General features: G+C 40.8%; 4 protein-coding genes across 4 annotated transcripts; 3 read left to right on the top strand and 1 right to left on the bottom strand.

Annotated features, from left to right (window-relative positions):
- The first annotated feature begins 78 nt into the window (after positions 1-78).
- On the top strand, positions 79-6086 carry LOC136439106 (zinc finger protein 91-like). The gene is made up of 3 exons (XM_066434292.1): positions 79-169; positions 1156-4056; positions 5216-6086. The coding sequence occupies exons 2-3, from the start codon at positions 1167-1169 to the stop codon at positions 5734-5736; spliced, it is 3411 nt and encodes a 1136-aa protein (XP_066290389.1). The 5' UTR covers positions 79-169; positions 1156-1166; the 3' UTR covers positions 5737-6086.
- A 1328-nt stretch (positions 6087-7414) lies between these two features.
- Positions 7415-15790, top strand: LOC136439105 (zinc finger protein 407-like). The gene is made up of 3 exons (XM_066434291.1): positions 7415-7994; positions 10325-13939; positions 14380-15790. Exons 2-3 carry the CDS (start codon positions 10336-10338, stop codon positions 14919-14921), a joined length of 4146 nt encoding a protein of 1381 aa, XP_066290388.1. The 5' UTR covers positions 7415-7994; positions 10325-10335; the 3' UTR covers positions 14922-15790.
- On the bottom strand, positions 15385-25141 carry LOC136439112 (ribosomal biogenesis factor-like). Its single transcript, XM_066434304.1, has 4 exons — positions 25053-25141; positions 16018-16179; positions 15805-15906; positions 15385-15594 (listed from the first exon to the last, which is right to left on the bottom strand). The coding sequence occupies exons 2-4, from the start codon at positions 16153-16155 to the stop codon at positions 15499-15501; spliced, it is 336 nt and encodes a 111-aa protein (XP_066290401.1). The 5' UTR covers positions 16156-16179; positions 25053-25141; the 3' UTR covers positions 15385-15498.
- LOC136439108 (uncharacterized) lies at positions 16177-24318 on the top strand. Its single transcript, XM_066434297.1, has 4 exons — positions 16177-16891; positions 21619-21749; positions 21977-22202; positions 22397-24318. The coding sequence occupies exons 1-4, from the start codon at positions 16825-16827 to the stop codon at positions 24040-24042; spliced, it is 2070 nt and encodes a 689-aa protein (XP_066290394.1). The 5' UTR covers positions 16177-16824; the 3' UTR covers positions 24043-24318.
- Positions 25142-25274: the final 133 nt, after the last annotated feature.

A 25274-nucleotide genomic window follows, 5' to 3' on the forward strand; every position in this document is an offset into this window, starting at 1 on the left:
TGTATTTTTTAAAGTTTAAAAATTCTTATTGTAATTATCACTTCAAAAGTATGAGTTAAAACTTCCGAGAAAGCTACTAGTAACTGTTGTAAATGTGTTATCAAATGAAGCGCTATTTGTTTTCTTACCAGGTCAACTGGAGTGACGCTGTGACAAACTCCCGTGCTGAGTAAGCTACAAAGACAGTTTTCTTCCCTGTTTTAGCAAATAAATCTAGCATAACTGCTCACAGCCAAACTATGTTATCAAATGTTCGTTTCAAAGGCTGAATTCCTCTAGAATTACAGTGTTATTGGGTAATCTATTGACGATCATTATGTTAGGGGGGAGGGGGGCAACTTGTGTGTGGAGTGTGGACGGTATAAATTCTATATTATGTTTGTCCAAACAATGGTTTTTCAGTCTTCCTTACCGGGATAAGCTTTGATTGGTTAAACAATAACGTTAAGTGTATTTTATGTTGTAACCCGCTATTTGCTTTGTGGTATTACTATTATGGCCAAAGTACCATAATTGACCACGTCTTGACAAATTTTTACATAGTGCAAGGATTTACAGCCTTGGTTAGACCAAGGAGGTTGGTTAGACCTTGGCGCCTTGGTTAGATCTTGACTCTACTCTATTTGCTAGCAAGTTTTTGAGAGAAACAGCAAAATGCTACTACTAGTACTAGTGATAGAATTGGTCTGGTTGCAAAATTATCAAAAAATGGAGATCTTTCAAAAAAAGAAACAATAACTGAATAAGCGCTTTCGCACATTCAAGTACACATGTGCAGTGTGTGAATATGTGAAGGCGCTTATTTAGTTAAACGGGGCTCTCAATAGTCGCTCCCTCACAAGACTGAGGGAGCAAGTATGCAACCCCCAGTAAACTAAATTGGACGGTAACCCAGGCTATGATAAAATGGCGATAAATATTTTGTCAACTACATGTACATGTAGAATCGTCATCATTCATATCTGTATCTTAAGTATTCAGCCAATATGAATACCATTTAGCACAACCAGTTTTGCAGGCATGCATCAGCTGGCCATATCACACTGAAAGGATTGTCACACCTAAACCATTCATATCTAACTTTTCTATAGCAATCAAATTGCCCCATAGATATTGACTATGACTAAACTGTAAACATCACTTTTTTGTCTGTAGCTGCAGCAAGAATGGAAGAGGAGGACGATGACACACATCAGTGTCGGGCCTGCAAAATGGTTATCCAAGGACTGGACAACTACGTCCAGCACAGAAACTTCTCTTGTGTTCGTCTGGTGGGTAAAAAGTCTCAGAATGCCGAAAGTAAAACTGGCAGTGATCCTGTGGCCAAAGATGGTGCCTCAAGATGTCCTGAAGATGTTAGGGATGCAAATGCAGGAAAAGCTGACATCATTTCTGAGGCATTTGTGTCTACATTCATGTCTACATTCCACACAATTGGTGCTGGCACAGAGAGTGAAAATCATCCTGCATCAAGCTCTGTCCAGAGTCCAACAGTTGACAAAGATGCTGCTGAAAATAGCCATAGCCAGCCTCCTGAATCAAACATGGTGGAAACAGGCACACCTGGCTCTCCTCCAATGATCATGACTGTGGAATGTGTGGATGAGAAGGATCATCATGAAGAACCAAGGAGTCAAAAGCCCCAGATTCCATTCCTTCTAACACCAAGCACAACACGTATGGACTTCTCCTGTAAGACTTGCGGAGTGGAGTTTAACAACACTTTTGAAATCAAGAAACATCTTGCCAGCAAACAACATCTTAGGAAAGTTGGCTGTGCTAAAGATGATGCTGAGAAGACCAAGGAAAACAGGTCAGAAAAAAATGAAATACCCACGGCCAAAAGTCCTCCCATGGCCATGACAGTGGACTGTGTCAATGATGACTTGAGCTCTGATGACGGTTGTGGATTTGGTCCAGAAGACATGGAGGATGAAGACACTCCCCAGTCCACTGGCTCTGCTTCAAAGGTGGATGGTACTGAACTACAGGGAACCTACTGTGATGTATGTAAACGTGACTATGGTAATCAATCCAAATTAAAGGCACACCTTGGAACTAAAAAGCACCTCGAAGTAGCGGCAGCCCTTAGTGGTACAGCCAAAGATGAAGACATCCCCCTTGCCACAGGCTCCGGGTCAGTCTCACAGGTGGATGATAATGATCAGGCTACCTTCTGTGAGCTATGTAAACATGATTACGGCCGTTTATCTAGGTTAAAAGCACATCTTGAAACTAAAAAGCACCTCGAAAAAGCAGCAGCCCTTGGTGATTCATCCAAGGATGAAGACACCCCCTTTGCCACTGGCACTAGGTCAGCCTCAAGGGTGGGTGGTAATGCTGAAGTACAGGGTACCTACTGTAATGTTTGTCAACAAGAATTTCGGTATGAATCCAAATTGAGAGAGCACCTCTGTAGTCAAAAGCATCGCAGAGCAACCATGGAGCAAGAAAAGTCAGAGAATGGTACAACAGTCAAAGAAGGGAGAAGCAATAATTTACTAGACAGAGACATTCCCCATGATATAGCTGATGATGACAATGATACACTTGCACGTGATAAGGTACCACACGGTACTGACAGTAAGGATATAGGAGATAAAGACAAACTAAGAAAAAACCCTGGGAGTAAAAAGGAACCCAGAGCTGTCAACGATTGGTATTGTGAAGTATGTCAAAGTGGTTTTAAGCGTAGAGTGCACTTACAGATACACCTTGGTACAAAGAAGCACCTCAAAACTGCTGCCGGTGGTCCAAGAAGTAGTTATTGCGAGGTATGTCAAAGGGACTTTGTCCGTAGGTCCAAATTAGAGGCACACTTACTTACTGAAAGGCACCTCAGAGCAGCCAGTGGAGGCAAAGTTAAGACCAGAAAAAAATCTGATGACCCATCCAAGAGAAGGAAAGTCAAAAGGAAAGACGCAGGCCATAGGGTTGATGAAGGGACTGCTAGCACCAAGTCTGAGGCGGATAGCAGTCTGCAAGATGGTGAGGAATCTGCAAGTGGGAATGAAGGAGAAGCCAGGAGGGAAGACAGGAACAGTGAAGTTGACAAGGAGACCTGTGTCGATGTCAGCATGGAAAGCAGCATGCAAAATGACAGCAGGGTTAGGAATGAGAAGAAACGAAAGAAAAGAAAGAAGAAGTTGACTGAGATTGATAGTTCTGATTGTTCTTCAGATGAGCACAATAAAGCATCTAATGACAAAGACAGAAAGAAGGCAAAAAATAATGGGAATGCCCCCAGTCATGCAAAGCCTAAGAAGACATACAGGAAACGTGCAGCTAAAACTGACGTGTTTGCATGTAAGTATTGTAACCTAGCCTTTCACCAGCCTTGTGCCCTGTTTAATCATGCAGAAAAGTATCTCAAGAAGAAGAAAGCGTGTCACAACCCTCTCTATCTGTGTTACCCTTGTAGACATGTAGCCTGCACCAGTGAAGAATATGAAGAGCACTGTAAAACACAGGACCATGCTGTTTATGAGGAGTTGTACAAGCACATCCAGGAAAATCCGGAAGGGGATAAAAGATACAGTTGCACCATATGTGAATACCAGACATCCAAAAGGCACTACATAGAGCATCATGTACCAAAACACCTTGTTGAGAAAGGCAAGGTGTTTCCCTGTGATCAGTGTGAGATGTTTTTCCCGTCAAGAAGAGCAAGACAGCGTCACAGAGCTCAGATACATGAAAAAAGCTTGGAGAAAGATATCATCTGTGAGGTCTGTGGGAAGAGGTTCCATCTATTGGGCAACTTTGGTGCTCACATGAAAATGCACAAGGGACTAAAACCTCACAAATGCACCCATGAGGGCTGCACGTTCAGGGCTATGTCACCCTCAGAGCTCAGGACTCACATGATGAGGCATACGGGGGAGAAGCCATTCCTTTGCGACAGGTGCTCATATGCTAGTGTCAACAGACAGGGTTTGAGCAGGCACATCCGCCACAGGCACACAAGACCCGCCGAAAGATTACTGAAATGTGAACAATGTAAATACACCACTCTGCAGTACGCCAACTTGAAGAGGCACATCCTGACACATTCAGGTTTGTCTTGAAAAACATACAAATATATTGAATAATTAATTACCATGTGACTGTATGTGTGACCAAGGAGGTCCTTGGTGTGACTAAAACTTTTTTTGCTGTTGATACCCAACTTTTTCAGCAAGTTATAGAGTCCATTCCGAGTCACCACAAGGGTTGCTATTGTCATAATTTACAACTGTTATTAATTCTTGGTAATTATTTGTCTAGGAGATTTCATACTTTGGAAATAATGTGAATGTCATTTCTACTTTATAATCATTTGCCTGGTTGTGTAAATCTTTGGAAATATTAATGATGTGGAATATGATATTTCTAATAGTTTCTAAATAATGGTTACAGCAATCTACCATTTTGTACAATTATTTGTAACATATCATAAATGGGTCAGTGGGCTGTGAAGAAAGCAATTCCCACATCTTTGCGAAGTATGCTTGGGCACCATGCATAGATGGCTTGCACAAAGGACCTAACAGTGTCCAGCAGTGACATCTAAAAATACACAGAGGCAGACAATAGGGCTGGATTAGCACCTGATTTTATGGGGGCAATTACCCTAATCCACTATTCAGAAAGCTTTGTCTATATTCCTCTATATTTCGAAATTAAGAGGAATCACATAGATATTTGCAAATTATTCTAAATCAAGATATTTTTGTGCGGCCTCTTTCAAAATGTTCCTTAAAAATCTAATTGGATTCAAATAAATTCAAATTTTCATATTGACTTTGAAAAAATTTATAATCGCTGTGACTTAGATATTCTTTTATTCAGATTTCTTCAAACTAATTGCAAATATCATCCAAGAACCCTTGTGGTGACTTGGAATGGACTCTATACTGTATATATGTATTTCCTACTACTAAAGATGCCTTTCCATGTCAAATGCCTTCTCTTCTTTCTAAATGTTAGCTTCTTTGTGTGTGAAAAAGGAAAATTGCACCAGGAAATTGATTAAGAAAAGAGCATGTGTCCATCTTGTCATGAAGGTATCCTGTCATTCACTTCTACCTTGCTGAAGTTCATTCTAGCAACATGCCAATAACACAATTTGCATGAGTTACATCATGTGATCTGGAATAGTATTTTTAGAAGGGCCGGGGCATGAAAGCTTACCATGCTGCACAGACCTAACATCAACCTGTCTTTTATTTTTCAGGTGAAAAGCCCCACAAGTGTCCTCACTGTTCCTATAGGTGCAATGATGTAGGTAACCTTAAGAAACACATTCTAAATACCAAGAGGCACCAAGGGTTGAAACTGTACAACTGCAGCTCATGCGATGACTTTCACACAAATAAAGTTCGCGAGCTCTTCGACCACCTAAAAAGTACCCACGGGATGAACATAGTACGGGACTACCAGGGGTCCTTCCTGACTGGGGTTACCCCAGAAAACATGAACCCACGCTTTCGTCGTATCTCAAGCGGCAACGCACCAGAGTCGGCAGGCAGCACCAACAAGGAAGAGGGGGAAGTGGGGTCTGCCATAGCTGCCATTATCCCAGATGACAACATACCGGACGGGGAAAGCAACATTCCGGATGGGGAAAGCAACATTCCGGATGGGGAAAGTGGAGAGGCCACAGAGCCATCTAAGGCTGTCAGCATTTTGGAAGATTTAGTCGAGGAGATGTCAGCAAGTCTTCATCCAACGGAAGAGGGGCAGCAAGACACATAGTACTGTTTTAGAGGACAGAGAATGTGGAAAACATGGGCATTTCAATACGAAAATAGGTAAATATCTTAACGACTGCTTTCACATTAGGGAAAATACCGAAACTAATGATTAAACCAACTCGATCATAACTGTTACGCTATATAGAAATGTATGCTAGCCCTTATTGTATTGTATTAGTAATTAGGATGCTATATCAAAATATATACTAGCCCTTATTGTATTGTATTGTATTAGTAATTAGGATGTTAAGTTTTATTCTATACTTCTACTTTGTATTATGTTTACGAATTCTTGCCATACTTTGTACCATGTACAATTGTCGTACAATAAAGTTCTTCTTTATTACATTAGGCCCTTTATCTTTATGTATCTGTATCTTATTTTTAGCAGTTGGTACTTGGTAGTGTTGAGGCCAATGGGCTGAAGTAATGAGGTTATCCAACTTTCCTAAGGCTTAGCTGTAGATATCATGTATGTTTATCATATTTACCATTTATTTATTTTCAATGGCAATTTTCTTTCAAGCGGGCTTCAAGTTAAGATGTTGAATTAATGGAACAAAACAAAAGTTGTGAGTTTCTAAACTGTTTTAATGGTAGAATGTATGGTTAAGTAGTGGATATTTCTGTGTCATATTGACATATAGTGCATTGTAACCAAAATGACTAATTTGAAAATGTTTTGATAATGAGATTGTTACATTGTGTAATTAATTACATGTAATAGTCTGTGAGTGATATAGAAATAATAATTTTGAAAAAAAAATGTATATGACATAGGCTGCAAAAGGCAGGGATTTTTTTTGTAGAAGTTACTTTTCTGGCCTTGTGACATTGATGATTTTTATCAACATTTGACCCTACTTTGTTCCACTGCAAATACTTACAAAGTAACTGTAAGAGTTTTTGTTGTTATCATAACATAGCAAATTGTAATGCAGCAGCCTCCATGTCTGGTGGTGGTTGCTCTGTTCCTGGGGTCGGCTTGGCCTTTAGATGCGTTTTCTTGATTGAAAATGTACAATGGAAATCATTAGCTTATGGGCAGTACACATGATAACATATGATATTTGTATTCTTTTTTTAAATCTTTTTTTTTAAATTCTGATTCCGTGTTTGTCACGGCACTTTATTAAATGTCTTAGAATATTTTACAATGTGTGGCTTATATTAAGTTTCTGACAGAACATTCTGATTTGAAGACTTTCAAGAGGGTTTGCGGATCTAGATATAATGAGTTCGAGGCTGACAATGTAAACTTAAATTTCACAATAGATAATTTTGCAACTAACAACAGTTGATTGATGTAGCGAAACTTGTTCAACGTATGTAAGTTATATCCAAAAATTATGTGATGTACATTAAGTGATAAAGAATGACTAAATAAACTTTCTACATATTTGTTTTCTTTTAGTTCAATAATGGTGAAAATTTGTGCCCCAACTGTGGCAAACAAGTGTTAAAAAGTTATGATTACACGGATGTAAAGTGCACTTTTTGTATTGTAAAGCTTAATAAGACAGATTTTTGTAGATGACAATTTCATTTTGTTACCTGTTGTGTTTCTGTGTCCTTTTGTACCCTTTGCTACCAAGCTTTGCTAAGTAGGGTTGTAACAGTGTTCTATGATTTAACCAGGTCAGCCAACTGTGTGTAAATGTTTCTACTGAGAGCAGATCTGTTTGGTTACTTCTATCAGCGGATGTGGTAATAGATCGTAGGAATGAGACTGTGAAGTTTTCCCATTCGGCGTATAATGCGCGTGACCTTTGCAGCTGCCTGCCGAGGTGAGTCGGCTGCAGTTCCGTATGACCCCGCATGACCCCATATCAAAAGGTTCTTTTTTTTGTTTTCAGTTATTTTGTAGATCGTACCCTCGACTTTAACATATTCGTTTGTCGTGATTTTGTAGGGTACCCTACTATGATTTTATCCACGTCGATGTGGGTCACTTTGTGGTTCTGTTACCTTGTAGTTGTACAGCTCGCCAAGCTGAAACCCTTCATAAAATCAAGAGCATATTGTGTGCCCGCACATTCGAATCACTTATTGTGCTTTGCAAATCAGCAAGACCAAAATAAAGATAAAAAAATATATTTTTTAATCTAAGCATTCTTATTGTAATTATCAATTCTAAAGTATGAGTTACAACTTCCGAGGAAGCTACTAGTAACTGTTGTAAATGTGTTAGCAAATGACGCGCTATTTGTTTTCTTACCAGGTCAACTGGGGTGACGCTGTGACAAACTCCCGTGCTGAGTAAGCTACAAAGACAGTTTTCTTCCCTGTTTTAGCAAATAAATCTAGCATAACTGCTCACAGCCAGACTATGTTGTCAAATGTTCGTTTCAAAGGCTGAATTCCTCTAGAATTGCAGTGTTATTGGGTAATCTATTGATGATCATTATGTTAGGAGGGAGGGGGGCAGCTTGGGGATGGAGTGTGGACGGTATAAATTATATTCCCCTTCCAGTGGGAAGGGGGATATACTGTTTTTGCTTGCCTGTTCTTCTTCTTTCTTCTTCTTCTTCTTCTTCTTCTGCCAAAAACCAAGTAGATGTGCGGTGGTAGCTCTACTAATGGTATTGCAGAAAGTTATATGTACCTTATGTTACAATGTACGGGTGTTATATTTGAGATGTAGGTACCTATAGGAAAGGTGAATACACCTCACAATAAATTATGCTAATGAAGACCTAATTTGCATAATCTATGCATAAACTTGTATTTCCCTTACCGTAAAAGCTGCAGATGTCATATTTGAGATGTAGGTACCTTTAGGAAAGGTGAACACACCTGGCCATGAATTATGCTGATGAGGACCTCATTTGCATAATTTATGCATAAACTTGTATTTCCCTTACCGTAAAAGCTACAGATGTCATATTTGAGTTGTATGTACCTTTAGGAAAGGTGAATGCACCTGGACATAAATTATGCTAATAAGGACCTAGTTTGCATAATTTATGCAGAAACTTGTATTTCCCTTACCGTAAAAGCTGCAGATTTCATATTTGAGATGTAGGTACCTTTAGGAAAGGTGAACACACCTGTTCATAAATTATGCTAATGAGGCCTCATTTGCATAATTAATGCATAAACTTGTATTTTCCTTACCGTAAAAGCTATGGATGTCATATTTGAGTTGTAGGTACCTTTAGGAAAGGCGAATACACCTGGCCATTAATTATGCTAATGTGGACCTCATTTGCATAATGTAGGCATAAACTTGTATTTCCCTTACCGTGAAAGCTACGGATGTCATTTGAGACGTAGGTACCATTAGGAAGGGTCATAAAACCTGGCCATAAATTATGCTTATGAGGGCCTCGTTTGCATAATTTATGCATATCCCTTACCGTAAAGGCTACGGATGTCATATTTCAGATGTAGGTACCTTTAGGACAGGTGAACACACCTGTATATAAATTATGCTAATGCAGACCTCATTTGCATAATCTATGCATAAACATGTATTTCCCTTACTGTAAAGGCTACGGATGACATATTTCAGATGTAGGTACCTTTAGGAAAGGTCTGAAAACCTGGCCATAAATTATGCTAATGAGTGCTTTATGCATAATATATGTATATCCCTTACCATAAAAGCTACAGATGTCATATTTGAGATGTAGGTACCTTTAGGAAAGGTGAACGCACCTGACCATAACTTATGCTAATGCCGACCTCCTTTGCATAATTTATGCAGAAACTTCATAATACCCTTACAGCCAATACTAAGGATGTCATACTTGAGGTGTGGGTAATGGGAGGGGAATATCCTGCATTTTCCCGAAAATGTTGCCATTCTAGTTCTATATTATGTTTGTCCAAACAATGGTTTTTCAGTCTTCCTTACCGGGATAAGCTTTGATTGGTTAAACAGTAACATTAATTTATTTTATGTGTGTTGTAACCAGCTATTTGCTTTGAGGTATTATGGTCAAAGTATCATTGATCAACTCTTGATAAATTTTTACATAGTGCAAGGATTTATATAGGATGTCCTTGCATAGTGTTAACGTTGCACTTACAGCCTTGGTTAGATCTTGACTCTACTCTATTTGCTAGCAACAACGTCCTTGCTAGCGAACATCAAGTTTTGGAGAGAAACAGCAAAATGCTTGCTATGGCCTGATAGAATTGGTCTGGTTGCAAAATTATCCAAAAATGGAGATCTTTCAAATAAACAAACAAACAATAAGCGTTTTCGCACATTCAAGTAAGCATGTGCAGTGTGTGAATATGTGAAGGCGCTCATTTAGTTAACCGGGGCTCCAATAGTCGCTCCCTCACAAGTATGCGAACCCCAGTGAACTAACAGTACCCAAGCTATGTTAAAATGGTCATGAACATTTTGTTAACTACATGTATAATCATCATTATTCATATCTGTATCTAAATTATTCAGCCGATACGAATGACATTCAGCACAACCAGTTTTGCAGGCATGCATCAGCTGGCCATATCACACTGAAAGGATTGTCACACACACCTAAACCATTCATATCTAACTTTTCTATAGCAATCAAATTGCCCCATAGATATTGACTATGACTAAACTGTAAACATCACTTTTTTGTCTGTAGCTGCAGCAAGAATGGAAGAGGAGGACGATGACACACATCAGTGTCGGGCCTGCAAAATGGTCATCCTAGGACTGGACAACTACGTCCAGCACAGAAACTTCTCTTGTGTTCGTCTGGTGGGTAAAAAGTCTCAGAATGCCGAAAGTAAAACTGGCAGTGATCCTGTGGCCAAAGATGGTGCCTCAAGATGTCCTGAAGATGTTAGGGATGCAAATGCAGGAAAAGCTGACATCATTTCTGAGGCATTTGTGTCTACATTCATGTCTACATTCCACACAATTGGTGCTGGCACAGAGAGTGAAAATCATCCTGCATCAAGCTCTGTCAAGAGTCCAACAGTTGACAAAGACGCTGCTGAAAATAGCCATAGCCAGCCTCCTGAATCAGACACGGTGGAAACAGGCACACCTGGCTCTCCTCCAATGATGACTGTGGAATGTGTGGATGAGAAGGATCATCATGAAGAACCAATGAGTCAAAAGCCCCAGATTCCATTCCTTCTAACACCAAGCACAACACGTATGGACTTCTCCTGTAAGACTTGCGGAGTGGAGTTTAACAACACTTTTGAAATCAAGAAACATATTGCCAGCAAACAACATCTTAGGAAAGTTGGCTGTGCTGAAGATGATGCTGAGATGACCAAGGAGAACAGGTCAGAAGAAGGTGAAAGACCCAAAAGTCCTCCCATGGCCATGACAGTGGACTGTGTCAATGATGACTTGAGCTCTGATGACAGTTGTGGATTTGGTGCAGAAGACATGGAGGATGAAGACACTCCCCAGTCCACAGGCTCTGCTTTACGGGTGGATAGTACTGAAGTGCAGGGAACCTACTGTGATGTATGTAAACATGACTACGGTAATCGATCCAAATTAAAGGCACACCTTGAAACTAAAAAGCACCTTGAAGTAGTGGCAGCCCTTAAACTTGTTGGTACAGCCAATACTCCCGAAGACACATGTTCTGATTCACAGGTGGATGACACTGAAGTACAGGGAACCTACTGTGACGTATGTAAACGAGATTATGGTAATCGATTCAGATTGCAGGCACACCTTGAAACTAAAAAGCACCTCGAAGTAGTGGCAGCCCTTAAACTTGGTGGTACAGCCAATACTCCCAAAGCAACAGGTTCTGATTCAGAGGTGGATGATACCGATGTACAGGGAGCCTACTGTGACATATGTAAATATGATTACATTAATCCATCTAGATTAGAGGCACACCTCAAAACTGAAAAACATCTTAGAAAAGCGGCAGCCCTTAAGCTTATTGGTACAGCCAATGATGAAGACACCCCCCCAGCCACAGGCTCCGGGTCAGCCCCATGGGTGGATGATCTCAAAGTACAGGGAACTTACTGTGACGTATGTGAATATGATTATGGTAATCGATTCAGACTACAGGCACACCTCGAAACTAAAAAGCACCTCGAAGAAGTGGCAGCCCTTAGTGGTACAGCCAAAGATGAAGACACCCCCCTTGCCACAGGTTCCGGATCAGTCTCACAGGTGGATGATAATGAAGATCAGGATACCTACTGTGAACTATGTAAATATGATTACGGTCATCCATCCAGGTTAAAGGCACACCTTGAAACTAAAAAGCACCTCGAAGAAGCAGCAGCCTTTAGTGATTCATCCAGTGATGAAGACACCCCCTTTGCCACTGGCACTAGGTCAGCCTCAAGGGTGGATGGTAATGCTGAAGTACAGGGTACCTACTGTGATGTTTGTCAACATGAATTTCGGTATGAATCCAAATTGAGAGAACACCTCTGTAGTCAAAAGCATCGCAGAGCAACCATGGAGGAAGGGGATGGCTATTGTGATGTATGTGAACATGATTATCGTTATGCATCCGTATTAGAGGCACACCTTGAAAGTAAAAAACACCTCAGAGCAGTTGCGGTCCTTAGCGGTACAGCCAAAACTGATGGCTATTGTGAAGTATGCCAAAAGGATTATGGCTATAAATCCAAATTGGAGCAACACTTAACAACTGCCAAACATATTGAAGCAGCCAGTAAAGCTGAAACCAATACCACAGAGAAGTCTGAGAAGGATACAACAGAAGGGGGAAGCAATGAGTTACTAGACAGAGACATTCCCCATGATACAGCTGATGATGCCAGTGATACAACTGCACATGATAAGGTACCACAGGGTACCAACAGTAAGGATATAGCAGATAAAGACAAACTGAGAGGGAACCCTGGGAGTAAAAAGGAACCCAGAGCTGTCAACAATTGGTATTGTGAGGTATGTCAAAGGGGTTATAAGAGTAGAGCGCAATTACAGATACACCTTGGCACGAAAAAGCACCTCAAAATTGCTGCCGGTGGTCCAAAAAGTAGTTGTTGTGAGGTATGTCAGAGGGAATGTCAAAGGCACCTCAGAGTAGCCAGTAGAGGCGAAGTTAAGACCAGGAAAAAATCTGATGACCCATCCAAGAGAAGGAAAGTCAAAAGGAAAGACGCAGGCCATAGGGTTGATGAAGGGACTGCTAGCACCAATTCTGAGGCGGAAAGCAGTCTGCAAGATGGTGAGGAATCTGCAAATGGGAATGAAGGAGAAGCCAGGAGGGAAGACAGGAACAGTGAAGTTGACAAGGAGACGTATGTCGATGTCAGCATGGAAAGCAGCATGCAAAATGACAGTAGGGTTAGGAATGAGAAGAAACGAAAGAAAAGAAAGAAGAAGTTGACTGAGATTGATAGTTCTGATTGTTCTTCAGATGAGCTCAGTGAAGCATCTGATGACAAAGACAGAAAGAAGACAAAAAATGATGGGAATTCCCCCAGTCATGCAAAGCCTAAGAAGACATACAGGAAACGTGCAGCTAAAACTGACGTGTTTGCATGTAAGTATTGTAACCTAGCCTTTCACCAGCCTTGTGCTCTGTACAAACATGCAGAAAAGTATCTCAAGAAGAAGAAAGCTTGTCATGACCCGATCTTTCTGTGTTACCCTTGTAGACATGTAGCCTACACCAGTGAAGAATATGAAGAGCACTGTAAAACACAGGACCATGCTGTTTATGAGGAGTTGTACAAGCACATCCAGGAAAATCCGGAAGGGGATAAAAGATACAGTTGCACCATATGTGAATACCAGACTTCCAAAAGGGACGACATAGAGCATCATGTACCAAAACACCTTGTTGAGAAAGGCAAGGTGTTTCCCTGTGATCAGTGTGAGATGTTTTTCCCGTCAAGAAGAGCAAGACAGCGTCACAGAGCTCAGATACATGAAAAAAGCTTGGAGAAAGATATCATCTGTGAGGTCTGTGGGAAGAGGTTCCATCTATTGGGCAACTTTGGTGCTCACATGAAAATGCACAAGGGACTAAAACCTCACAAATGCACCCATGAGGGCTGCACGTTCAGGGCTATGTCACCCTCAGAGCTCAGGACTCACATGATGAGGCATACGGGGGAGAAGCCATTCCTTTGTGACAGGTGCTCATATGCTAGTGTCAACAGACAGGGTTTGAGCAGGCACATCCGCCACAGGCACACAAGACCCGCCGAAAGATTACTGAAATGTGAACAATGTAAATACACCACTCTGCAACTCACCAACTTGAAGAGGCACATCCTGACACATTCAGGTTTGTCTTCCAGTTACAAAGTCTTGAAAAACATACAAATATATTGAATGATTAATTATTACTGGTATGTGCTGTTGATACCCAACTTTTTTCAGCAAGTTATATATATATATTTCCTACTCTAGATGCCTTTCCATGTCAAATGCCTTCTCTTCTTTCTAAATGTTAGCTTCTTTTGTGTGTGAAAAAAAAACTTGCACCAGGAAATTGATTAAGAAAAGAGCATGTGTCCATCTTGTCATGAAGGTATCCTGTCATAACTCTTGACTAGGGATGTGGGGATTCACTGCAACCTTGTTGAAGTTCATTGTAGCAACATGCCAATAAGACAATTTGCATGAGTTACATCATGTGGTCTGGAATAGTATTTTAGAAAGGCTGGGGCACGAAGGCTTACCATGCTGTACAGACCTAACATAAACATGTCTTTTATTTTTCAGGTGAAAAGCCCCACAAGTGTCCTCACTGTTCCTATAGGTGCAATGACGTAGATAACCTTAAGAAACACATTCTAAATACCAAGAGGCACCAAGGGTTGAAACTGTACAACTGCAGCTCATGCGATGACTTTCGCACAAATAAACTCCGCGAGCTCTTCGACCACCTAAAAAGCACCCACGGGATGGACATAGTACGGGACTACCAGGGGTCCTTCCTGACTGGGGTTACCCCAGACAACATGAAACCACGCTTTCGTCGTATCTCAAGCGGCAAACCACAGGAGTCGGCAGGCAGCACCAACAAGGAAGAGGGGGAAGTGGGGTCTGCCATAGCTGCCATTATCCCCGACGACAACATTCCAGACGGGGAAAGCAACATTCCGGATGGGGAAAGCAACATTCCGGATGGGGAAAGCAACATTCCGGATGGGGAAAGTGGAGAGGCCACAGAGCCATCTAAGGCTGTCAGCATCTTGGAAGATTTAGTGGAGGAGATGTCAGCAAGTCTTCATCCAATAGAAGAGGAGCAGCAAGACACATAGGACTGTTTTAGAGGACTGAATATGGAAAACGTGGGCATTTCATTTATATTATAGTAGGCCCTTTTTCTTTATGTATCATTCTGTATTTTATTTACTTTAGCAGTTGGTACTTGGTAGTGTTGAGGCCAATAGGCTGAAGTAATGAGGCTATCCAACTTTCCTAAGGCTTAGCTGTAGATATCATGTATGTTAATCATACATCAAGTCTTTATATTGTAGTTTTCACAATTTACCATTTATTTCTTTTCTATGGCAATTTTTTTTTCAAGCAGGCTTCAAGTTAAGATGTTGCATTAATGGAACAAAACAAAGTTGTGAGTTTCCATACTGATTCTGTTTTAATGGTAGAATGCACGATTGACAAATGTTACATTGTGTAATTAATTCATAGTCTGTGAGTGACATAGAAATACTACCTTTGACAATAATGTATATGACATAGGCTGCAGAAGGCAGGGATTGATTTTGTAGAAGTTACTTTTCTGGCCTTGTGAAATTGATGATTTTTATCAACATTTGACCCTACTTTGTTCCACTGCAAATACTTACAAAGTAACTGTAAGAGTTTTTGTTGTTATCATAACATAGCAAACTGTAATGCAGCAGCCTCCATGTCTGGTGGTGGTTGCTCTGTTCCTGGGGTCGGCTTGGCCTTTAGATGTGTTTTCATGATCTGAAAATGCACAACAAAAATCATTAGCTTATGGGCAATACAAATGACAACATGTGATATTTATATTTCAATGTATTTAGTTAAATAATGGTGAAAATGTGTTGTGCCCAACTGTGGCAAACAAACTTTTAAAAGTTATGATCACACAGATGTAAAGTGTAGGTTTTTGAATAAGACAGAATTTTGTAGATGTCAATTTCATTTTGTTACCTGTTGTGTTTCTGTGTCCTTTTGTACCCTGACTAGTTCCTCTTGTAAGTTTGCTGTTGTTGTGTTTACTCTTCTCACTTCCTGACGTACCTGAGAATTCAGCTGGATAAAAACGACAACAGTTTATCATGTTGAAACTGCACATTCACAAATCAGCACTGAGAAAATTACAAATTGAAAAAAATGAAAATGTGTATTGAAACTTCTTCTGACCTTTTTCACATCAATGGACTTTGCTTTCCTCTTTGCTTTCATGGCTTTATGCTTGGATACGGAGAAGACGTTCTTTGGTTGGCTTCCTGCATTTCCACCTTTAGTCGCCGGGCGGCTCTTTTGTCTATTCTTCCCCATGGTAGGTTCGTGCTCATGAAACACCTGCATCAAGTGGTACAATAGAAACAGCTATAACTTTACCGATCGTGCTAAAATTACTACTTGTACACATGTAGTATATATTATTCATCCCAACTGTACTCCATTAGGGGAAAAGTCCGACGGGGTCTGTATTAAAGTGTAACGGGCTAGTAACCTACAAGCTGCGGCGACTCAACAAATGCGTCCTCGGAGTCGCAGCGGCTAGTAACCTACATCTCCTTGAATCTACTTTCTGGAGCCTCGGATGACTTTTCTTCTATCTCCACGCGTAATTTCTCTGAGCAACAGATCCTTAGATCTGTAAAAAACGCAAGGGGCTGTAGCTCCTTGCTTGACTTGCAAAACGCCACTGGAATACACTGAAATTTCACTACCATGTCTTCAAAGGTTACGGACTTTTTCCGAAAGTGAAGAAATGTCTAGCGTTTCGGAACAAATAACCCCGGTGATCAAGACCGTGATCAGTTTGCAGAAAGACGAAAGTGAGAAGCCTTCTTCAACACAAGGCAAACATTGGCGTCACGTGACTGTGCACTTGTCTCGGGTTTACTGAGCGTGTCGGCGCTGTGGAACACACAGGCCGTGTCTTCCCGCGGACCGACCAGTCGGCTGTCACGCCTCCTCTGGGTGGTATTCTACAGCAGGATGGCGGACTGGGAGCACCTGACTTTCCTGGCAGTGTCTGTTATACATCTGATACTGAATGTTCATGGTGAGTTAACCGCTTTTCATCCTTCCCCTGACTTTTCAACATATGCCAAGTACATTTTGTACCGGGACACTATTGGGGCGGTAGGTTTAGGGTATCGTCAATCCCACTCAAAGCGATCGGCTCCGACATACAAGTCGCGAGCTGGACTAAGGAACTAGAAGTTATGATCCTATAGCTACTACGTTTCTATTCGGCACACAACTTGTTAATACGTCCCTGGAAGTACTAGTATCTTTTAAGTCCGTCGTCCATCGTGATCTGATGGCGTGCCGCTCAAGTTGTATCGGTAGAACAAAAGCGATGCATTTCAATACGAGGCTCAGTGAAACTTTCTTCAAGGAGGTTATAATGTGAACATAGGAACATGAGAAAAAGCAGTCCATAGCCATTTTGAAAGGCTTGACCACTGACAAAATGTTTATAGCGGAAACTGTTCTGAGCCCAGGACTAGTATGAGTGACCATTATCACCAGTACACATCCTGGAAACGATACTTGAAATCGGCCAACTTGCTGGAAACGATTTGCATCAGAATAGTTTGTTGCCTTTTTCAAGTGTCGCACTTCCTTTAGATTAACACCTACGTGTGTATTCCCTGTGTTCGAACAAACTGTAAATGTTCAATACACAAAAACAGATTCACAATCGCAAAACAGAATCTCCACACACAGTCAAGAAGGGAAGATGCCAGTATTTCTGACAGGCCATCCTTTCAACATCGGGAAACACATTGAAGGGTTGGAAATCAGCAACACAGGGCAACATTTTTTAAATCCAGTTGCTTGAGTAACTATTTTTGGCGTGTCTTATTACCTGGATGTCTAACCTTCATCAACAGAACCAAGCATAACCTAACGATTTTTACAAAGCAGTTTAAAGAACTATAAAAATTACAGCATTAGAAAAGAGTACTAAATTGTTGCATAGAAAAATGCTTAAAACACAGAGAATGAGCTGCATCCTTACATCTGCTTGGAAGGTAGCATCACCAAACTTTGCTAAGTAGGGTTGTATGAACTTGTATTAGTGTTCTATAATTAAGTCAGGTCATCCAAGTTTGTGTAAATGTTTCTACTGAGAGCAGATCTGTTTGGTTACTTCTATCAGCAGATGTGGTAACGTTTATGATGTTTTATGGTCTGGACTGTGTTTGAACTTGGCCAGAAAGTCTGGCATGCAGCTCGTTTGGTAAACAAGCATCTGAGCAGAATAAGGCAGATTCAAGTCCAATTTACAAGTCATTACAGATTTTATTACATCAGCCATGAGTGATGACACTGAAAACAAGAGGATTTCAAGAGGAAGGAATTTGTTGCCTCTAACCTTTTTGCTGGCTCTTGATTTGGGTTTGGATTTTATACGGAAATTCTGCTGGTTTTCAAACTTGCAAACGACCAACTATAAAAACAAATTCTTGCACATAGTTTATTGTTATTAATGAAGTTAGTAAAGGCACAAACCCACTGTAATTTGCACATCGTTGAACTCACCTGTTGAGAACCATGACACCACATAGCGAATTCAACCTTGCTGTTCTAATGTTCCACTTGAAAAAGGTGGTTACATTATACCATAACAACAAGGCTAGCGCACAAGAGACTTATTCATCCAAGGTATACTCCATAACCCTTGGGGTTGAAACATGATCTTCACTGTAAAAAAAGTCTCTAAGATGAAACCCCTCTTAAAGTTTACCCACCTTGTGCCCTGTAAAATGCTCTGCTTGTTAGCTTCCTCAGATTATGTTTACCCAACTTTTAGGACAAAAGACATTGCTTCCAAGAGGAAGGAAAGTGGTATACTATCAACACAGTCTTTTCTTTCAGCGCAAGCTGTCATTATCATGTTCTACCAGTGAACCAGAGGTTTGTCAATGCAAGAAACTTTCAGTCTTCTGCAGAAAAAAATGTGTTAAATGTGAATTTCTGAAAGAAGGCTTTGAACCTGTTGTTCTTCTGAAAGGTCTTCAAATCTAGCCAGGGTTGGACTAAAAAGTACACTATGTGATCTAGACATCCAAATCAGTGTTGAAACTGTGTTTTGTCTTCGCCGCAAATTCATGATACTGCAAATATGTTTCTCTTGTACTATAATTACTCTACTACAGAATTTTTTCAACTGCAAAGCTAAAACACAGCAAAAATTTCCTTTCCCTCCTGCTACAGAATAAAACCATTGCAAAAGAACATAGATATATAGTAGTATATTTTGGGGTTCGAACTAAATAAAAGCTCTCCCAATTTACAGTTAAGTGGTAAGATGGGGAACGCTATCTCAACAGAGCTGAGTGAATATCTCCATTTACTCATGCCATAGAATAACAGTTTACATCTCAGTGTTGGCCAACAGTCTTTGTTTTATCAAGCTGTTCTTTTTGCAGACAAGTTGTGTACTTTACTATCCAAGCTGTAAATTGTATCCTTTTATGTTACATACACAGCAGGTTTAATGGGGTGATGTAAATAAAAGTAGACTTGAAACTCTGGGCTTGTACTTCATTTTCTGTTGGAGAGGTGCCTTTGATCATTCCATAGCAAGATTTCATCTTTGATCATACACTGACAGTCTTAAACATCAGCATGTTTAAAGGTATGGGCTATCTGGACAGGTGTATTATCCAGCCTCCAGTGGAGTATGTACTTTAAGCTCGAGCATTTGTCCATTTGTGTTTTCTGTGTGTTATATTGGGTGCAGGTGGGTCTGAATCAATACCTGTGTTTGTTGGGGGAATGGTGTACAGTGTAAGAGCCACAGGAAACAGCTTTGCTTGGAACAAACATTGTGCTAATGACCTCTCTGATCTGTGTGATATAAACCTCTTTATCATGGGGATTGCCAGGGGTGTGATTTAATCAGGCTATTCTCTCCATAGAGGATAACTTACAATTAATTAACACAATAGCTAAGGTGTAAGGAGGATTTATGGCAGACCATGTTCAACAAAACTAACCTGTGATGCAATATCTTCTTACAGTTAGAGAGCAACCTTACCTGAAGGAATCTGGGAGAGTGAATAGTCTACACATTTTTCGGGGAGAGGGCACCTTCAAATGGCCTGGAGTCCAGCCTTGTTAGCTTTGGTTTGCTCCCAATGTCGCTACCGCCAACTGTTCCCGGTAGCAACGTTGGGAGCAGACCAAAGCAAGGCTGGACTCCACGCTAACCTTCAACGGTAGCCTGGGTGCCATCCTAGTTAGTTTTCCGTAGCTACCATACTCCACCAAAACTAACTAGGAGAGTACCCATACTCTCCAAGCAGAGGTAAGGTCGGGGTATTTTCGACCTATTTTTGCGGTATTTTATTCTTATCTTGAGACCTCCCCCCAAAAAAATACTGCGAACATACCTAAAAAATACCCCGGTCTTACCTCTGCTTGGAGAGTAGGTGCGCAGGCTACGTTAGAGGATATTGATTGTAGGTAGTAGTTCTCTGTATGTTTACAAAACCTGAGGTTTTACAAGCAGATTATGACAACCATTTTCATGAGCAAGCACACCTGCAGCAAGATGATGGGGGTGTGGATAATACTGTTTGAAGTTAGGATTTATCTGAATCAAATCCCAAAGGATCAAAGAGCTGCTTGCTACTATAATCATATATTGTACATGTATTAGATGTATTAACTAAACATATCATGTTTACCAAAATTAGGAATCTATGAACAAAAATTTTGTTGACAGTAGATTGTACAATTGCTAGTAAACTTTAGTTACTTGTAATATCATCAATGCTATTATCACATTTGTAAATGTTTTGTTCATTTTATGGAACATGTGACAGATTCACTAAGTCCTCTGTACAAATAAGTTAATTTGATCAGAAGTTACAAGATTTTGTGATGTTATAGTTGGTCCAATGGGCCTTTGAATTCTATTGATGCACTACCACTCTTTACTGAGAACACATTACATGTACCTATGAGTACTGTACCTATTCACTGAAGTGGTACCCACAGATGCTGATAGTTTTGGGTTTCTTCTAATCTGAACTTAAAAGCCTGTTCTAAAGAATTTTCTCAGCCCAGGTGAACATGATATAGTTAGTCTGGCAAGCAGGAAAACAGTAAAGGCACAGAGAAAAGTCTTCTTTCTTATCATCTCAGGTACTCTGCTCCTTGTAAAAACAACTGACAGCACTCAATGTCTTAGATGGACTTAAGGTGTCTCAAGAAACTGTGGTGTTACTAAGGAAACTGCGTGATAAGATACCAGTAGAGCAGATGTGAGGAAGAAGAAATGAGGCATGTTTGACCTCGTGTGACCTTTCTTCCTTCCCTAAACAAGCTGCTGACAGCTAGTCCTACCTTTGGGAGTATGAAAGTGGTTAATAGGCCTGCCTTCTGCTTGTGTGCAACTATGGGATCCTGTGCTCTACTTGACTGACCATGCCCTGGGTTAATCTTGTTATCCTTGTTGACAGCATTTATTTATGTATGACTTGGCAGGACAGCCATTGAGCAAATTTATTTTCTGACCCATTCACCTTTATGTCCAGCAAGTGCTAAAGGAAGGGATCTAAAATGTCAGGATAAGACATCAGAATAAGTACATTGTAGGTGAGAACGCTGGTTCGCTATATCCTTGTCAGGGCTTGCAATACCTCTTCCTTGTAAGCATTTTATTGAAAGGGAATTAAAAGAATAATAAAGTACATAATGGTACGCAGTATGAATAGTACACTCATTTTTGAGGGCAACTCCACATTCGTTAACACTGTATCTTTGCAGGGCTGGTTCAGCCTATCCCAGCAACCTCGGACAAACTGGTTGACAAAGAACTCATGAGGGTTATGGAGGAAAATGGATACAACGGTGCCAGCCTTGGTGTTCTACAGGATGAGAAACTTGTCTACATGAAGGTATTTGGATAAACCAGATTTCACCATATACATGTACATGTAGCTGCATGTCATTTCATTCAAGCAGTATGCCACTAAAACGGAAAGATATACTTTTTTATTGAATGAATGAATGAATGGAACCTTTATTTAAACTGGATGGCCCTTATTGATGCCATAACTATTAGATCTAAGGCTTAGGAGTGTACACCGTTTGTTTAACTTTGTGTTATGGTTCAATATTTCAGGGACATGGAGAGACCAGTGCAGGTGATACCATCCCCATCTCCTCCCTGAGTGAGCTGCTGACTGCTGCAGCAGTGATGAGGCTGGTGGAGGAGGACAGAGTCGGGCTGCAGGATCAGGTGTTTGGACCAGACGGGGTCCTCGGGTTTCCTGCAGCTGTGGACATGCAGCTGTATGACCCCAGAATCCTGGATGTAACTGTTCTGCACCTGCTGCACCACACTGCAGGTACAGTCATGTTATGCTATCATCATCAATACTGATTCATTAGTATTAAATGAAAGTCTTTCATAGCATTTAGTATAAAAGTTTCAGGGATAACAAAATCAACCACTGTGTACTTTGGCAGAAGAGATTTTATAGCAAACTTTCTTGTGTGTAGATCTATTGTAACCATTTTTCTCTTTTATCCCTACAAATAGGCTGGAAAAGCACAAAGAGCTCAACAAAATTCCACCTTCCTTCATCGCTCCATCTATCCTCCAATCCAAACGACTCCCGGTCCGCAGCAGACGTTAGTGTCCTTGCTGACCAGTTGGTGCAGGTTGTCCAGCCAACTTCCCTTGACCTTACGTCTGACCCAGGGACCAAGTTTCACCTGTCTGACAAGGATGAGCTGCTCCTTAGGAAGGTTATTGAGACTATCTCAGGACAGAACTACAAGGACTTTGTTTCTGAGCAAGTTCTTGAGCCACTTGGTATGTGGGCTACTGAGCTGAGACCAGGGCAGGCCTCAAAGTCTCAGAAGAAACACCTGTTTGAAGAGGGTGAAATACTTGTAGACAGACATACTGGAGAACTGATCCCTACACCTGAGACCTGGTATTCAACCATACCAGACCTGTTGCACCTTGTACAAGCAGTTGGGCACCAAGCACCTTCAAGACTCCACAAGACAGAGACAGTGAAGAGGATGCTAGAGAAACCTGAGTTGCCGATGCCACAGCATGTTGAGATGTGGCATGGTGCTGGGATGCAGGTGAACAACAATGGCACCTGGTGGAAGGGAGGGGGTAGTGAAGGGGTGTATGTCATGGCGTTCTGTGATGGGCAGCATAGATTAACAAGAAATCAGCAAATTGTTCTGTATGGTCACACCGATGGCCCTGTAAAGCAAGGAGTATGTTGGGTAATCTGTCTCCATGGCAACAACCCTATCAGCCCTCCAGTCAGACGACAGCTAGCAAACATGATACATACATGTACCTCTGAAATGCCTGAGAAAGACTTGTTCATCCAAGGTTACACTGACATGGTCACTGAGCTGAAATCAGGCAAGATGGTGGCACTGAAACATGGAATACCAGACAATCACATGAAAGCATACTTGAACGGTGTACACAGCTTAGGCTACGAGGTACAGTGGGTTAGTGCTTACAATGTTCAGAACAAGGCACATTTTGCTGTAGTTCTCAGAAAGGGTAAGATTACTAAGAATGGGACTTCTCAAGAGGTAGGGTTGTATCCATCTAAGAAACAGCTCTCAAAGGGTGTGAGTGAGTTAGAGACAAAGGGATATCATGTAGATTTCCTGACCAGCTATACCAGTGAGCCATGTCGTAAAGTCTGCCATGTTGTCACATTTGTCCACAAGCCTACCCGAGAACTTCAGCAGACTAAAGTCAGATGGGAGAAAACTTTAGACAAGTATGAAGATGACAGGAGAGATAAGATAACAGCAGGGTATGTCATCAGTATGCAGAGTGTCATATCAGTGCATGACCAGTTCTACTTGTCTTACGTACTTGAGAAACAGAATGATGTCTCAAAGACTGCTGTGTACACAGGGCTAACCCTCCCCGAGCTTCAGACAGCTATACATACCAATGGCTTGGGTGAGAAGACATTAGCTCATTTGGACCCTTATAGTACAACTGATGGTATAAGGTTCTCTGCTGTGTTTAACACAAACAGGTTTGGAAAATGGACGTTTCATGGAAAGTTAACCAAAGAGTTGTTGGAGCAAGAGATGGGAAGGAGCACCAGGCTTGGCTATGAACCTAGCATCTTTGTTGGGTATGAAGATGAAGGGAACATTTACTATGCTGTTATGTGGATTCTGTACTAGTGGTTTTTTTTACAATTGGAATATATAAACCTGTGGAGACAGGCCAGAGATATGTACAGAATGCTGTAATACAAATAGGGACACCAGCCTATGATGTTTTGCAGTAATGTAAATACTTCTGAGCAAACTATATAGTCTTTGTGCTCATTTTGAATGGTCGGTGTTCGAGTACAACAAACAAACAAGTTTAGCAGTTGAAAAATTGTACCGTACTCTGTGGTGTTGTTGTTGTCTTTTTTTTTCATTGAATAAAGTATGCTATTCTGTCATCAACAATATGATTATTTACTTTAAAAGTATGTTTTGTTGGAGTGAGGGAAGCTGAATCACGTTCATCATCTCAGCAGTAATGTCCCGTTATGCTATATATGTAAGGATGTCACAGCAGAAACTTTTAGTGATGAAAAACTTTTACATTATCCTGTCAATTTAAATCTAAAGACACGAAGTAAGCTCAGATGGCCAGGGTCTGTTCTGTTGCCGTGGTTACAATAGCCATCACTTTTTTTACCAATCTGGAATCAATAATAATAATTCTATTGTAAATGGGTTGCATTTGAATCATGGAAGCTTAGCCGTATGAACACCAAGGAGTCTTCAAAACTTCTTCGAGTTGAGTATTTGGTCTTGGCATGGAAAAAGTACAGGCCCCTCCGGTATCCGTTCACAAGAGACCCCTATCGACCATTGTTTGAGCTACAGCACTGTTCGCGTGTTTGCACGGGATCTTATCTTGAATGTCACCAACACTGCTTCTATTCTCATGGTGATCTAGAACTTTCAATGTGCTAACAACGTTCCCAGTGCATAACCATCTATGCTGATTTTACCATAATGGCTCATATCGAACAGCAAGCCGACATGAAGCTTGTGTGTGAACCTGCATATAATTTTTTTATGAATCAAGTGTTCAATTGAGCTACGTGAGGATTCCCTAAACAAGATATCAATCTCTGATCAACAAAAACACAAATAAATGTCACAAAGTAACATAAAACATGCATTTTTACCTCCTATCACACGGAACCTGGATTTTCTTGAAGTTGAACGTGAAGCACGTGTGCGTGCCTGTGCACATGCGATCACTTCCGGATTTAGAATGGCAGAGAACACTATTATTGGGGGGTAGTGTTCATTATAAATAATTATCAAAGTGGTAGATGCGGTATATTTTCATCGCTCTGGAATATTTAAAGTTTGAATATAATCTAAATATCTTTGATATTCTTTTC

The sequence above is a fragment of the Branchiostoma lanceolatum genome, chromosome 7, assembly GCF_035083965.1.
Source record: "Branchiostoma lanceolatum isolate klBraLanc5 chromosome 7, klBraLanc5.hap2, whole genome shotgun sequence".
Classification (NCBI taxonomy): domain Eukaryota; kingdom Metazoa; phylum Chordata; class Leptocardii; order Amphioxiformes; family Branchiostomatidae; genus Branchiostoma; species Branchiostoma lanceolatum.